The sequence below is a fragment of the Primulina tabacum genome, chromosome 8 (assembly GCF_025594145.1).
Source record: "Primulina tabacum isolate GXHZ01 chromosome 8, ASM2559414v2, whole genome shotgun sequence".
NCBI lineage: Eukaryota > Viridiplantae > Streptophyta > Magnoliopsida > Lamiales > Gesneriaceae > Primulina > Primulina tabacum.
In genome coordinates this window covers 40,112,343-40,129,434 of record NC_134557.1, presented here as the reverse complement: position 1 = coordinate 40,129,434, position 17,092 = coordinate 40,112,343, and the positions used below count along the sequence as shown (strand labels likewise).

The 17,092-nt window shown below is 38.8% G+C and overlaps 1 protein-coding gene across 1 annotated transcript; it reads left to right on the top strand.

Moving 5' to 3' along the window:
* The first annotated feature begins 58 nt into the window (after positions 1–58).
* Positions 59–430, top strand: LOC142554782 (cysteine proteinase inhibitor 1-like). Its single transcript, XM_075665457.1, has one exon. The coding sequence runs from the start codon at positions 59–61 to the stop codon at positions 428–430; it is 372 nt and encodes a 123-aa protein (XP_075521572.1).
* Positions 431–17,092: the final 16,662 nt, after the last annotated feature.

The following is a 17,092-nucleotide window of genomic DNA, read 5'->3' as shown; positions in this document are numbered from 1 at the left end:
ATTTCCTCGCAAATAAGAAAGAAACTAACACAAAGCATTCTTCACAGCAGAAGAAAATATGCAACTCAAATCTTGCCTTCTTCTCTATGTGCTCCTCTTGATATTGGTGGCTTCATTTCATTACCAAGCCTTGGCCATTTCGCCTAGTGCCATAGTTGGCAACTGGCGGCCGATTCCGAACGTTAACGTGGTAGAAGTGTTGGAGATCGCTAGATTTGCGGTGTCGGAGTACAACAAGAAGGATAACGTGCAGTTGGAGTTAGTAAAGGTGGTGAAGGGTGAAACCCAATTAGTCGAAGGTACGAATTACAGAGTGGTCATCATCGCGAATGATGCGGCTGGTGGCAATGCTCCGGGAAATTACGAGGTTGTGGTATGGGACATGCCTTGGAAGCATTTCAGGGAACTAAGCTCTTTTGTGAAAGTTTAAGGGTGATATTATATATGTAATGCTAGCTAGTATCCTGAATAAGAATGTCTTTATATTTAATATAAACAATATTTTCGGACATAATTTTAGATCTCTGTCATAGAATTTTTGGATGTTATATTATTGCAGTTTTTAGAAATACTAAATAAGATCTTTAAAAAATAATTTTAAGTGATCCAACTATTTTTCAAACCACATATAAGCCGTCAAAAAAACAACATATTTAAACATCTCATAATAATATTTTTACCAAGCTTCTAAACTACCAGAAAGTTTATAAGTTTTTCGTAGATTGACCTTTCATTTCGATTATGATAACTAAGCAAGTTGACTACGTCGAATTGTAATTAAATCATATTTGAATATAAATTATTTATATACATAATAAAAAAAACAAAAATAACATACTAAAACTGAAATTTGATAACATATTCTATCTAGTTTTTCATAAAAAAATAGTTTTTCATATCATAACATCATTTATATTTCGACCATTTTCAACTAAAGATTTCCTAATTTTTTTATCAAATTTTGTTTCAATTCTCTCTGTCACGAACATTAATTAGGGGCAAAACAACTTTCTTAATTTATTTTTTAATTTTTTTATTATTATCGTATGAAAAAAAATTTATTTTAGAAAATAAAGTGTACAATGGTCAGTGGATAATGGAAATATATTTAAAAAATTCATAAAAGTAAAAAAAAAATTCTTAAACACTTGTCTTAATTCAAATTCTTCGACATGACTTTTGTATTTATGAAAATCTCTCACAATGTATAGACTTTGTTTGGATAAGTATTTATAAAAGCATTTTTACAAAAAAAAATTTATAAATTATTTAAAAAGTTGTTTTAAAAATAAATATGTGTATAGACAAATATTCTACAAAAACATTTTTAGAGTTGAAAAGGTGTTTGGACAATTATTTTAAAAAAAAACGATTTTAAAGTTAAAAATAATTATAAAGGTGTTTGACAACAATAAAATAAAATTTGTTGGGGATCGATATAGAGTTTAGAGAGGGGTGAATAAACACTTTCCTTTGTTGGTTGATTTTGCAAAGGTTGCTAGAATCTTGTAAGAGATTATAGCTTATCTTGTTCAAGAGTAAGTGCAGCAGATCACAATAATAAGTGCGGAAACGATCCGATTGAGTACGGTAAAACACAATAAAACAGTAGGCAATAGAACAGTGGTTGTTTCTGAAAGTTCGAAGATAAAATCTTCTACGTTTCCCCTTCTTCTGTTTCCAGAAGGTATCACTAAAAGACTTTGGATATTACAGTACAACACTTGTACACACCCACTTCAGTAGGGCTTACCCTTGGCCTACTGAAACTCTTAGTTACACGACTCAGTAAAAACGAATATGACAAGGTTCTGGAAAAGACTCTTTTCCAGTTTACAAACTCTTCTCAAAGATGTAGCAAAGTGTTAAACTAGAAGAGATTTACGAAACAGCAGCACAATATGATCTCAGAAGATCGGATATTGATAACAAAACGTGTGCTGCTTTTCTGTATGTTGAGCTTTGAAGATAAGTAGTTGATGATAGCTCAAACTCACATTGGAATAATCGTTGTGTTGATAAAGATAATAACGTTTTTTTATATAGGATTGAACCTAATATATATAGAAAACTTGAGTCCAACGTCCATATTCAAAGACGGCTTCTGAGACTCCTGAGCAAGATCAGCTTTAGTACCTAAAATGGGTCCTGCAGAAAGCTACGAAACAATCAGTCTTGTTTCATACCAAAACTGGTAAGGAGCGTTAAATGTCTTTGTTCAGCATTAATGGTGCAATAAATACTCGTACTAGATAAAGTAACGGTAACATTTAATATCGTAAAGATTAAGTAAAAGTCGTTAAGTTCTGATCTTGTATAAGCCGAGTTCTGCTTCTGTTTTTCTAAGTTGATAAGTACTCAAAGAGTACTAGTTTGTTAAGGCGATACGAGAGAGAAAAATCGAGCAAGAAGCAAGATAAGAAAACGCTCCACCTCCTCCGCGCCGGATCGTCTCATTCTTTCGTTTTTATTTCAAACGAAACCAGGCATGCATATATTCTTCCTTGACTCTTCAATCAAGTCCTAATATCATTATTTTTATATTACATGATCATCATTTCATGCAAAAACCGAAATATGTCAAGAACATTTTGAAATAAAACATGCAGAATTTTTCGGTTTCATGATGCTCTTCACGGGTTGCTTTGTTTTGTGGGTTTCAGGTATTGGTTCGGTTCCAGGCTCCCAAGGCTACATCTAGACATGTTCTAGGACGGATAAGGACCACTTTGGTCCATTATTTCAGCCCCCATGCTTGCTGGAAATCGAGATGACAGCAACTCCCCAATCATGTCACCATTTGCATTTGATTTTCTTGTTTGATGTCAAAGGTTGATGGATCTGATCTTGGCTGCCCTAAGGGCTATAGCCATGGTTAGAACATCTCCTGGTGATGTATAAGACGTGACCAAGTTGCCTTTTTGAGGCATGATCCATGGTTGAATCGGTTTTTAAATCAAACAACAAGAACAGCCCTTCGCCCCTTTCGAATTCAACAAGTGTAACTTTTGGTTTTGAGGGATAGTGTGGATCTTGGTTGGCCTATGGCCCCTAACCACGGTTCATACTAGGCCCCTAGATGTCTAGATGGTGCCATAGTCAATCAAATGGCCACTGGAACGACACGAGACAACAAACAAAGCAAGACACCACACGCATGCAAGGGTGCTCTCGGGTGTGACTTTCGATGGAGTTATGGTGTGATGCGAATTGTGGCTGGCCTAGGGCCCTTAGCCATGGTTCAAATCTTTCCTTGGGATGTTGGTAAGAGGTTTTGGTCGGTGGTTCAAGCCCCAATGGCCATTAGCCTTGCAACCGACGCAAGAAACCAAAGCACAGCTGCTGTATTTTTGGACAGAAACTTTCTGTGACGGTTCAGTGGCTCGTTCGAGTTTTTGGTTGGCTTTTAGCCTATGGCCTTGGACCGGACAGTGCCTCATCGAGTTAGGAAGGTCATGTTTTTGGCCGTTTGTGATTCGGATCATTTTTGAGGTCGTACGAGAATTTACGGTGCGATGTGCCAAATTAACTCTCGAAAGAGCGTTCCATGTTTTGGCCTCCATTCACCTAAAATTCGACTTGCATCATTTTAGGAGTATTAATTCATCATTTTAAACGTATTTTAATCATGACTATATGATGTTTCAGTGTTGGCTCGGGTTTGTTCGGAGTCATGATTAAATACGAAGTCGTTCGGTGTAATTGTCACATTTTCGAATGTTATTGCATAGTTTGGTCCCATAAATCTATTGCATATTTTTCATGGCATATTTAGGTTGCAGCGAGCCTGGGAGCGATCCAATCCAAGCATTAAATTATTACAGGATATTTAATTGTGTCATTTAATTATATTACGTGCATCAAAATATAAAATGTTCATTTTTGAGATTATGCGATATTGCTTGTGGCCATTTCACTATCATGGGATTATTGCTAAATCCGATCGCCAGTTACCGGTCAGTTCAGTTTGTACCACCCTGTATAATATGGCATAGTCTGATCAGACGTTTACTATTTTACCCGGTCGCCAGTTACCGCTCATGGGAGCATTTTATTATCCGGTCGCCATTTACCGGTCAGTTTCAGTGCAGGGGCCACTTGCGTAGACCATAATCTCAAGAGAAAATTTATTACAGGCTATTTCAGTACAGGGCTCCAAGGAGCAAACATTTTCACTACGACTTTCAGTTCAGTTATGCACGTATTATAATCGCTCATGATATGTTATTTTCACATTGTGCCTCTTGACATGATATTTTTACTCCCATGAAATTTTTACTATATTTACTCGTTATTTACGATATATGCATGTTGAGTCTTTAGACTCACTAGACTTGATTGTTGTAGGTACTGATGATGTCGGGGCCGAGGGCGGGGACCAGTGAGCTAGCTTGGGTCGGCAGTAGTGGAACCCGAGGACCTCATTTTAGCATTTACCATTTTTATGCTCAAACAGTTTATCCGTTGTTGGATTATTCTTAAATTGTTCTTTTGCAAACAAATACTTTCTTCCGCTGCTATTTTTAACATTTAAACTTTATTTAACAGTCTATTTTATGAATGAGGCATTTTACTTACTTTACAAAGAAAATTTTTAATTTTTCCGCAAATATTCAAACACGAATTTTCGGGCCGTTATAGCAGCAGCTTCCAGCAGCAAGGTATTCTGCTTCTGCAGTAGACGTAGCTATAGAAGTCTGCTTTTTACTAAACCAGGAGATTATCCTATCACCAAGAAATTGACAAAAACCACTTGTGCTTTTTCTGTCCAATTTGCAACCTGCATAATCAACATCTGAATATCCAATAAGATTTAAAGATGAACATTAGGATACAATAAGCCCACATTTCGAGTGCCCTTCAAATATTTCAGTATGCGCTTAGCAGCAATGTAATGTGACTGCTTAGGGTTAGATTGAAATCTTGCACAAATACAAACAGCAAACATAATATCAGGTCTATTGGCAGTAAGATATAACAGTGAACCAATAAGACCACGATACTGAGTTACCTCTACTGAAATTCCATTTTCATCCTTATCAAGTTTAGTAGATGAGCTCATTGGAGTGGAAGCAGCAGAGCATGCTTCCATGCCAAACTTTTTCAGTAGTTCCTTAGTATACTTAGACTGATTTATGAAAATTCCATTGTCAAGTTGTTTGATCTGCAGTCCTAGGAAGAATGTTAATTCTCCCATCATGCTCATTTCAAATTGATCATGCATCAATTTAGAAAACTTTGCACAAAGTTTGGGGTTAGTTGACCCAAAGATAATGTCATCAACATAAATCTGTATTAATAGAATGTGCTTATTCTTTGTAACACCCTCGACTTATTTTATAAAATAACACAGCGGAATATTAAAATTTTACTTAGAGGGAAGAAGGATTTTTAAAATTTTAAAAATAGAAAAGCTTGATTCTAATCTCTTGGTACAATTCCTACAACAGTAAACCATGAATAGAACCATCAACAACTCAATAATCACAAACCCATACCATAAAACCCATAAAACCAACACAATCAATCATTCCATGATTTCTCCAACACCATAATCCAAGAATAACTAAACCACAAACTTACCTTAGCTCCTTGAACCCACAATGATCTTGTTCTCACTTCAAATACCCGACAAGATGCTTGAATCAAAGGAATCAAAGAAAGGAAATGAGAACCCTAACTTCCCTTGGGCTGAAGAACCGAGAAATTGGAGAAAAGAATGAGAGAAATGAGGGCAACTCTTGTATTATATCACTTAAATCTCGAAAACACGACTTTACTATTCATCGACCGCGGGTGCGCTACTCTTCTTACCGCGGGTGCGCTAGGCATGCTGAACAACTTCCGAAAATCCAAAGGCGACGGCCGCGGGTGCGCTCTTTTTCTACCGCGGGTGCGGTGGCTGCTCCGCCCAAACACCGCGGGTGCACTGCAAAATGGACCGCGGGTGCACTGGAAGTTCTGCCCAAACACCGCGGGTGCACTGCATAATGGACCGTGGGTGCACTCTCCTCTGTAGCCAACAATATACTCTTTGCAACTAAATCGAATCACAACGTCGCTTCCTCTCATAATTTGGCAACACTCTTAACAAGAAAGTTGCACCACTATGTCTTATCTAACCACTACAATTGGCCTCATAACAATTGGCTCGACATACAAATAATCATGAATTAAATCGCAACGACGCTACACTATGACTACACACCATCTATAATCAACAATACTATAAATCATAAATCCAAATTCTTAACATCTAAATTATACTTAAACTTAATCAAATAGTCCATCAACATAAGAAATCTTAAACCCTACCATTCACCAAGCTTGGATATTACAATCTCCCCTCCTTAAAGGAATTTCGTCCCCGAAATTGACGTCACTACGCAAACAACTCAGGATACTTTCCTTTCATCTCATCCTCTGGTTCCCACGTGGCTTCTTCAATCAATTGATTTCTCCAAAGGACTTTAACAATGCCGATCTCTTTGTTTCTCAATACTTTAACTTTGCGGTCAAGAATCTGGACTGGAATCTCTTGGTACGTTAAATTCGACGTCAATTCCAATGGCTCGTGACGAAGAACATGGGAAGGATTCGCAATATACTTCCTGAGCATGGAGACATGAAAAACATTATGAACTCTATCAAGATCTGGTGGTAGGGCTAACCTGTAAGCTCGATCACCAACTCTGTCCAATATCTCAAATGGGCCTATAAACCTTGGACTCAACTTTCCCTTTTTGCCAAACCGCATCACACCTTTAAGAGGTGCAATCTTCAAGAACACGTGATCGCCAACCTCAAACTGCAACGGCCTACGTCGTACATCAGCATAACTCTTCTGTCTTGATTGTGTTGTCTTCATCCTTTCTTGGATAACAGCAACAACATCAGCTGTCTGTTGGACCAACTCTGGACCCAACATCTTTCTCTCACCAATATCGTCCCAATATAAGGGGGATCTACATTTTCTGCCATAAAGTGCTTTATACGGTGCCATGCCAATCGTCGTCTGGTTACTATTATTGTACGTGACTCAACCAGAGGCAATTTGGAATCCCAGCTACCAGGATAGTCGATAGTACAAGCTGAGCATATCCTCCAAAATCTGAATAACTCTCTCTGATTGACCGTCGCTCTGAGGATGATATGTTGTACTAAATGCTAACCGTGTACCCAAGGCTCTATGTAAACTCTTCCAAAACTCTGAAGTAAATCTAGGGTCACAATCAGACACGATCGACACAGGAACACCAAGAAGTCTGACAATCTCTGCTATGTACTCTTCGGCATACTGGTTCATGGAATACGTTATCTTGACTGGGAGAAAATGCGCTGACTTGGTCAACTGATCAACGATAACCCAAATAGAGTTATAGCCTTTCTGCGTTCTAGGAATACCAATCACGAAGTCCATTGTAATGTGCTCCCATTTCCATTGAGGAATCGGCAATGAGTGCAATGTCCCAGCAGGTTTCTGATGTTCGATTTTCACCTGCTGACAAGTTAGACAAAGAGAAATAAACATGGCATTATCCTTCTTCATACCTGGCCACCAATAAAGTCTTCGAAGATCCTGATACATCTTGGTAATACCTGGATGTATCGAGTATGGCGCGGTATGTGCCTCTGTCAAGACGTCTCGCCGAATATCATCACCAGTAGGAATGCATATACGGCCTCTGAATGTCATCAAACCATCTTTATTCATCCCAAACTCTGAATTACCTCTCTCTTCTGCTCTGCTCTCATCTCTGTCAACTGTGCATCATTGGCCTGCTCTCTAAGGATTATGTCCGTCAATGTAGCCCGAATGATCAACGCTGAAAAGCGAGCAATAGTTCCCGGTACTACCAAAACTATCTCTTCTCGTTGCAAGTCTAACAACAACGGTTTCTGGATCATAGAACTCAAAGAAGAACTTGACTTACGGCTCAATGCATCCGCTACAACATTCGCCTTCCCTGGGGGGTAACTAATCGTCACATCATAATCTTTGACAAGCTCTAACCACCGTCTCTGTCGCATATTGAGTTCTTTCTGAGAAAACAAATACCTTAAACTCTTGTGGTCCGTGAAAATTTCACACTTTTCGCCATATAAATAGTGTCTCCAGATTTTCAAGGCGAATACCACAGCTGCCAGTTCCAGATCATGCGTAGGATAATTTTTCTCGTAGACCTTCAACTGACGAGAAGCATAGGCTATAACCTTTCCACGTTGCATCAACACTGCACCGAGGCCCTTCTTCGACGCATCGGTATAAACAACAAAGTCGTCTGTACCACTGGGCCATGCAAGTACCGGAGCTGTCGTCAACCTATCTTTCAACTCTTGAAATCCACTTTGGCATTCATTGGACCACTCAAACTTCACAGTCTTCCTCGTCAGATTGGTTAACGGCAGGGCAATCTTGGAAAAATCTAAAATAAAACGACGATAATAACCCGCCAAACCAAGAAAACTGCGTACCTCTGATACAGTGGTAGGGATAGGCCACTTCTTTATCGCCTCGATTTTTTACTAGATCAACAGCTATACCATCCTCCGAGAGAATATGGCCTAAGAAAGAAATCTGCTCCAACCAGAACTCACATTTCTTCAACTTAGCATACAACCTCTTCTCTCTCAACAATTGAAGAACAACTCTGAGGTGCTCTGCATGAAGCTCTCTGGTCTTGGAATAAATCAATATATCATCAATGAAAACAATGACAAAGCTATCCAAATACGACTTGAACACTCGGTTCATAAGATCCATGAAGACTGAAGGAGCATTAGTCAGACCGAACGACATAACAAGAAATTTGTAATGACCATACCTCGTCCAAAACGCCGTCTTAGGAATATCAGATTCCCTAACTTTCAACTGATAATAGCCAGATCGCAAATCAATCTTCGAAAACACTGTAGCTCCCTGCATTTGATCAAAGAGATCGTCTATTCGAGGTAATGGATATTTATTCTTAATCGTCACTTTGTTGATTTCCCTGTAATCAATGCACAGCCGCGAAGACCCGTCTTTCTTTTTGACAAAAAGAACCGGAGCTCCCCAAGGTGAAGAACTCGGCCGTATAAAACCTTTATCTAATAGATCCTGCAACTGCGTCTTCAATTATTTCATCTCTGTCAGGGCCATTTTGTACGGAGCCTTAGAAATAGGAACCGTCCCGGGGACTAAATCAATCACAAACTCTACATCTCTGTCCGGCGGTAAACCCGGCACATCATCCTCAAATACATCAGGGAACTCTCTCACAACATTAATATCATCAATATTCAAATTCACCATTCTATCCATATCCACAATCGAAGCCAAAAACCCATCACAACCTCTACACAACAACTTCTTAGCCTCAAGACATGAAATAAAAGGAAGGACCAGCGAAGTACCTACACTGGCGAGCATACCTTCCTTATTTCCATCATCTGAAAATTTCACAGTCTTGGCAACGCAATCAATCACTGCACGGTAAGTTGATAGCCAATCCATGCCAAGTATAATATCAAACGCAACCATCGGAATAACAATCAGATCGGCATAAACCACTCGCTCATCAATTTGAACAGAACACGCATACACAATAGACGTCGGGCATAACACATCTCCAGAAGGCAATACAACATTAAACTGGAGGGGAAGAACAGAAGGAACTAAACCCAAAGATCTCAAAAATAGTTCAGACATAAAAGAATGAGTAGCACCTGTATCAATCAATGTCGTAGCTACTCTGCTTGAAATTAAAATAGTGCTAGAGATCACAGAAGAATCATGGTTTATACCTTGCTTCGTCATGGTGAAGATGCGACCCTGCACCTTCTCTTTACTCGAGCCTCTCTGACAATCTTTGGCGACATGGCCTGCAGTACCACACCGGCAGTACCTCTCATATGGTATTTCCACTATACATACAAAATTTTTTGAGCGACTCTCATAGCCAGCGACAATGCATCCATCTCGAGTTGAGAGATAACTGCCGAATCATCCTTGGCAGTAGGACAAAAAAGATCAAAATTATTTCTCTTCAACTGTATGATGATTCGGAGAGTGCTTTCCTTCATTTGAAGTTCCAGAAAGTCTCGTCGTTGAAGAGCGGTTTGAATATCAGCTGTTTCTGCTCATTCCAAAATGGACCGCTCCAGCTTAGCAGCTGCTTTTATTTTTCCGGTTTCAAGTAGTGAATCAAAAGTTACAGCTGTCCGATACTGAACCCATTTATCAAACATCTTGATCTTTTTCTGAACAGCCTCATTCACACGTTCGCTTGCGAGTACGATGGTCGTATGAACTGCGTTGTTTCGAGGTGGGTTTTCAATCATCACCTGTTTGCCTTTATCTGAGGATAGAATGATGGGAACTCCAGAATAAGAGGACTCAATTTCTGTCTCTGTAATTTTAATCCCTTTCAATTGAGTGGCAGAGATTGCAGGGATTGGAGCAGGGACGAGAGGAGCAGAAAGATGATTGACCAGTTTGATTTTTACTGGTTGTGCAGTTCTCTTCTTCTTAAAGACTTGGGCAACTGGAACATCATATTTGGATTCATCATCGGAGCTTGTTTTCAAAACCAGCTTCCTCTTTGTTTCCTTGGCGGTTGAAACGGTTGTGGATGATTTCTTTTGTTTGACAAACTCTTCCCCGGTTTCAGTCTTTATGGAGATTATCTCCTCAGCCGGTCGATTCTTTTGGATAAATTTTTCAACCGATATCCAGTTGAAGAGCTTAGTTTTGCCAACATCTATCATATCAACCGGTTGAACCCCGGCGTCGATCAGCATGTGGCAGATTGGAACCGCAAACCCTTATGATTGGTTTTCTTTGTTGATCATGGCCACCAATATTCCGAAAAGAACGTCAGACCAGTTAACTTGCAAGTTGGATGAGATAGTGGCCATAACCAGAAATTTTTCCAAAGTGATTTTATCATAAGCACCAGCTTTTGCAAGCAATCCTTTGGCAACAATATCTGCCAGCATTCTGAATTCAATCTTTAAGGCTCGTTTTTTACAAGTTGGATGGGAGATTGGAGAATCGGTGTCTGAGAAGGCAGTACGCCAGATACCAATATTACCATTAGGCAGTGTAGAGAAATCAGTCACTCCTTCCGTTGGTAGGCTGAACAATTCAGCAAACATCTTCTGTGTAAACAGAAGTTTTCGTTTTGGACGACACAAATGATTTCGCCATTCTTCATGTGCGCAGATTCGAAGAATTCCTTCAGTAGTGTGTCTGAGTAGTTGAAGCGGCAGCCCAGAAAATAGCGAAGCCCAGATTGTTCAATTGTGCGAAACATGGCTTTCATTGCATTGTTGGGCATGGAAAGTATGGACGCGAAGTTAACAGTGACTGTATTCTGAGCAATTGAGGCAGCCATTTTCTTGATTTATCGCGAGTGTTCGAACTTAGTACCTGCAGGTTAGATGAATACGCGATAGATTTTACAATAGCAAGGTAAGCTCAGCACGGTTGCAAATGAAGATTATGTATTTGCGGTTCAGATTATCACTAGTCAGTCCACGTGGAGGACTATTAGTGGAGAGTGTTTTGTAAATTTTGAACTTGGGTGGCGATAAAGAATTTATTTGAATTTTCAAAAAGTGAAAGGTGTCACGTCAATCAGAGGCAGTAAAAAGGTTTTGCGTAAATTTTACGAGATGACGTGGAAGTCTCGTGCCCAAGTAAGATGAACCGCATGAATAATGTAGTTAGAATGAAACGGTTGAGAAGTCTATTTAATTTATGACTTAACCATTTTTCCCTCTAAGCATGTGGATTGAGGACTAATCCTGGAGAATGAACCGTCGATGGCTTAGTCAGAAAGCCTCTTTAAATTCTAGTGTCTGTCAACATGAGAGAGAGAGACCATTCAATCACTTTATCTATAAAAACAGGTAGAGAGGTTAGTTTTACACACAACAAATATCAACATGGCGAAAGCAGGCAGTTCAAATGATCCAGATCTAGTGAAAGAGTTTATGGAGACAGTGATAGCTTCTCGCAAGGCTGCTTATGAAAATAGCGTTTTTGAGAAGACGCTAGCAGTCTGGTCAAAGATTGAAGAGCTTCGGTCCTCCATTGATGGAGGACTGGGCCTTACTGATAAGGAGATGTCACTCCTGAAGAAATATCAGCGACTCCTTTATGTCGCTGAAGCATCATACGCCTTCTCTGATGATGGCGTTTACCTCATCATGCTCTTAGAAGAGCAGAGGACTCTGAGGAAGATTGCTTCCTCAGATGACTTTTTACGTACCTCCATCGGCGCAATGGTCGATGGCGGTAGAGGATGAAATAAGGGATGTAAGATGCAAGTTGTTTAATGAAATTTTTTTATTTTATATTACCTACTGTCTCTTTTTATTTCTGTTTATTTCCTGCAAAACAAACTGAATAATCGCAAAAATTAAATATATCAAGATAAATCAATTAATCCAAGCATATTGCGGAAATAAGAGAACTTAGCCTCTGGTAATGGTTTCGTGAAAATATCGGCCGTTTGTTGATCAGTATGAACATATTCAAGCCGTATTTCTTTCTTCATGACGTGTTCTAGGATGAAGTGATGTCTGATATCAATATGTTTTGTCCGAGAGTGCATAACTGGGTTGTATGTGATTGCTATTGCGCTGGTGTTATCGCAAAAAATAGGTGATTCAGTAGCTTGGATGCCGTAATCTTTTAATTGTTGTTGTATCCAAAGCATCTGAGCACAACAACTTCCAGTCGCAAGGTATTCTGCTTCAGCGGTTGAAGTAGCAATTGATTTTTGTTTCTTACTAAGCCATGATATCAACCGTTCATCTAAAAACTGACATGAACCGCTTGTACTCTTTCTGTCAACTTTGCACCCCGCATAATCTGCATCCGAGTACCCTACAAGATTAAGACTTGAATCTTTGGGATACCAAAGGCCCACATTAGCAGTTCCTTTAAGATATTTAAGAATGCGTTTAGCGGCTATAAAATGAGATTGCATAGGTTTAGCTTGAAATCGTGCACATAAACAAACCGCAAACATAATGTCCGATCGACTGGCAGTTAGGTATAGCAAAGAACCAATCAACCCTCTGTACATTTTTGTGTCAACAGAGATTCCCCCTTCGTCTTTATCCAGCTTAATTGTTGAACTCATTGGGGTGGAAGCTGGAGAGCAATTTTCCATGCCGAATTTCTTTAGCATATCTCGAGTGTATTTGGCTTGATTGATAAAAATTTCATTTTCGGACTGCTTGACTTGCAGTCCTAAAAAGTAATTTAATTCGCCCATAATGCTCATCTCAAATTGCTCATGCATCATCTTAGAGAATCTCTCACATAGCTTAGGGTTAGTTGATCCAAAAATAATATCGTCCACATATATTTGTACAAACAATGAATGATCATTTTTTGAGAATGTAAACAATGTTTTATCAACCGTTCCAATTGAAAAACCATGTTCAAGCAGGAATTTGGTAAATGTGTCATACCATGCTCTTGGTGCCTGCTTCAGTCCATATAGAGCTTTGTCCAGTTTGTAAACATAATCAGGAAAAATGTGATTCATAAAACCAGGTGGTTGTTCTACATAAACTTCCTCATTTAATAATCCATTCAAAAATGCAGATTTAACATCCATTTGATATACTTTGAACTCCTTAAATGCTGCAAATGCTAAAAATATTCTAATGGCTTCTAACCTTGCTACAGGGGCAAAGGATTCATCAAAGTCTATACCTTCTTCTTGTCTATAGCTCTGAGCTACTAGCCTAGCCTTGTTTCTTATAATCAAACCATTTTCATCCATTTTGTTTCTGAATACCCATCTAGTCATAATCACATGAGTGTTATTAGGCCGAGGGACTAGATGCCAAACTTTACTTCTTTCAAACTGATTAAGTTCTTCGTGCATGGCCTCTATCCAATTTGAGTCAAGTAATGCATCATCAATTTTCTTAGGTTCTATCTGAGGAACAAATGCAGCATGCATAACCTCATTTATCAATTGATTTCTAGTTCTAAGAGGAGCAGTAGGGTTACCGATGACCAGCTCAAGTGGATGATCCTTTTTCCACTGGAGACATAGTCCATATGGATTTAGCTCGGTAGGTTGAGTAATTTTTTCTTCTTGCTCCAGTGCTACTTCCATCTGCGTTTGTTGGATGTCCTCCGGTTCGTTCACCTGTTGGGTTTGTTCTTGAACGGTTGATTTTTCTTTTGATGTGATTTCCCCTATTTTTCTCAGATCTACCTCATCATCACTGCTTGCTTCAAGGTTAGTTGCATCAAGATTATTTATTAAATCATGTATACTGTTACTATTGTTGTCATGACATATAGATGATTCATCAAATACGATGTGTATATATTCTTCAACAGTGAGAGTTCTTTGATTATAAACTCTGTATGCTTTACTCACTGTTGAATATCCTAAAAAGGTGCCATTATCAGCTTTAACATCAAAAGCGGTGAGATGTGTTTTGTCATTAATGTGAATGAAACACTTACAACCAAATATGCGAAAGTATCCAACTTCTGGCTGCTTGCCGGTCCATATTTCATATGGAGTTTTCTCATGATTCTTATTGATCGTGGACCGGTTTTAAGTATAACAGGCTGTGTTGATGGCTTCAGCCCAAAACCTTTGTGAGATACCATATTCGGCTAGCATGGTTCTAGCTGCTTCCTTCAATGTGCGGTTTCTTCTTTCAGCTACTCCGTTTTGTTGCGGTGATCTTGCTGCTGATAATTCATGTTTTATGCCATGATCTTCAAGATAGGATGACAGGAATCGGATTAGAAATTCAGTTCCTCTGTCACTCCTGATTCTGTCAACTGCTTTACTTTTCTTGTTTTGAAGTCTTTTGAGCAGCTTGATTAGTTGATCAGCGGTTTGGTCTTTGGAGTTTAGAAATGTTACCCGTGTAAATCTGGAGAAATCATCGATTACTACGAGAGTGTATTTCTTTCCCCCTAAGCTTGTTACGGGTATTGGTCCGAACAAGTCCATATGAAGAAGTTCCAGGCATCTTGCTGATGAGTTTCTTTCTTTGCTCTTGAATGTTGACCGGACTTATTTACCTAACTGACAGGCATTGCAAATTCTATCTTTGGCAAAATCAATGTTAGGTAATCCAGATAATAATTTAAGTTTACTGATAGTGGCAATAGATTTGAAATTGAGATGATTGAGTCGTTTATGTCAAAGCCAATTTTTATTTCCATTTAAGGCGACAAAACAGGTAGATGCGCTAAGACATTCATCATTCCATTTAACTTTGTATGTATTTTGCTCTCTATGACCAGTTAACATGATATTACCTGCCGCGATTTTGACAGTACATATGAGTTTTTGAAATTCTACGGTGTAACCACTGTCACATAGTTGACTTATGCTTATCAGGTTATAACATAGATTTTCTACAAGAAGTACATCTCTAATAATAATTTTGTCGTGGATAATCTTACCCTTACCAACAGCTTTACCTTTAGAATTGTCACCGAAAGTGATTGTTGGACCTTTGTATTTGATTACTTCTGATAGGAGATCCTTGCTTCCAGTCATGTGTCTAGAGCAGTCACTATCCAAGAACCAGATTGATTCCTCCAAGTTCTTTTTCTTTGACACCTAACATTATTAAAAAAAAAGAGAAATTGGTATCCTTTCTTATTTGGGTCCTGAGCTTATTAGACTCTTAAGGATCCACACTTGAATTATCCTGAAGGATTTTTCGTGATGTGTCCTAAGGAAAGAGCTGTTGTGTGCATAATCAGGTGGTGTATGCAGTGTCTTTTTCTTTCCATTATGTTGTTTAGACCATTGCCACTCAACCGGTATCTCTTTTGAACAGGTCGGCTATTGTGGTAATGGTTCGGTCTAGTTTTTAAATGATTTCCGGTTGACCCTGACTTTCTGCTGGCCCATCCTGAACCGTTGTGAACGTTTGTATTAGGCCTGCGTCTGAGCCATGATCGGTTGGTTTTAGCATTCTCAATTTCGATGTATCCTAAACCACATCGGCTTCTGTTATTTTCAATATTTACATTCTGAGTGCCTTGATCTTCAGGTTCATCATGTTCATATACCGTACTAGATCTGACAAATTTAATTGGTTTTAAATTGCCTTTTTCTAGTAGCGGTTGAGTTTGTGCTCCTGAGGTGTTGCATTCATTAATGCTATAACCTAGCTCGGTTCTGTCTCCAGTTGGCATCTGCATTTCCTGCATTCTATTCAGAGAATCAGAGGACTTGTTCCAAGTGTTGACTATATTTATCAACCGTTTGTTTTCTTTCAAAGTAGCATGGAACAATCTTCGCAGATCATCATTCTCAGCTGTTAGCAGACTAAACTTTACCTTCAAACCGTTAACCTCTTTTTGCTGCGAACAGCTAGAGAGAGTTAACTTGTTTTCCAAGTTTTGTTTTTCTGTTTTGGCTTCATTGAACTGCTGTGATAGCCTCTTAAACTCATCTACCATGTCGTGAAGTGCGGTGACAAGATCTACTCGTGTGAATTCATCAGAGTTAAAGTCAAATACCATTTCATCAGTAGATTCTTGATCTTCTTTGGCCATGAGACACTCTACTTTCTCATCTTCGCTTTCACTTGAAGATTCTTCAGAAATGAATTTTTCAGATTCTGATTCAGCCTATTTGCCTTTGTCTTCTTCTGCAACTAGGACTCGCTGACTTTTCTTTTTGATGAATCTTTTGTTGTCTTTAACTCGTCTTCTGTCACCTGATTTCTTTTCATCTTTTATTGGCCTGTTACATTCTGCAATAAAGTGTCCTTTCTTTCCACAGTTAAAACAAGCTTGACCATCATCATTATGGTCCTTGTTGAAGTGAGGTTTATTCATCTGTGATTGATTCTTACGCATGAATTTACTTAACTTTTTAACAAATAAAGACATGGCTTCATTGCTTAATTGCTCGGCCGATTTTTTACTTAAGGACTCTTCGACCGGAAGAGTTACTATGGTAGCTGGTAGTGACTTTGTTTGTTGCGATGTGGATGGATCCTCTTCAGTTCGTATTCCTAGCTCGAACTCATATGCCTTAAGGTCGACGAAGAGATCATGAAGTTCCAGTTTGTTCAGATCTTTTGATTC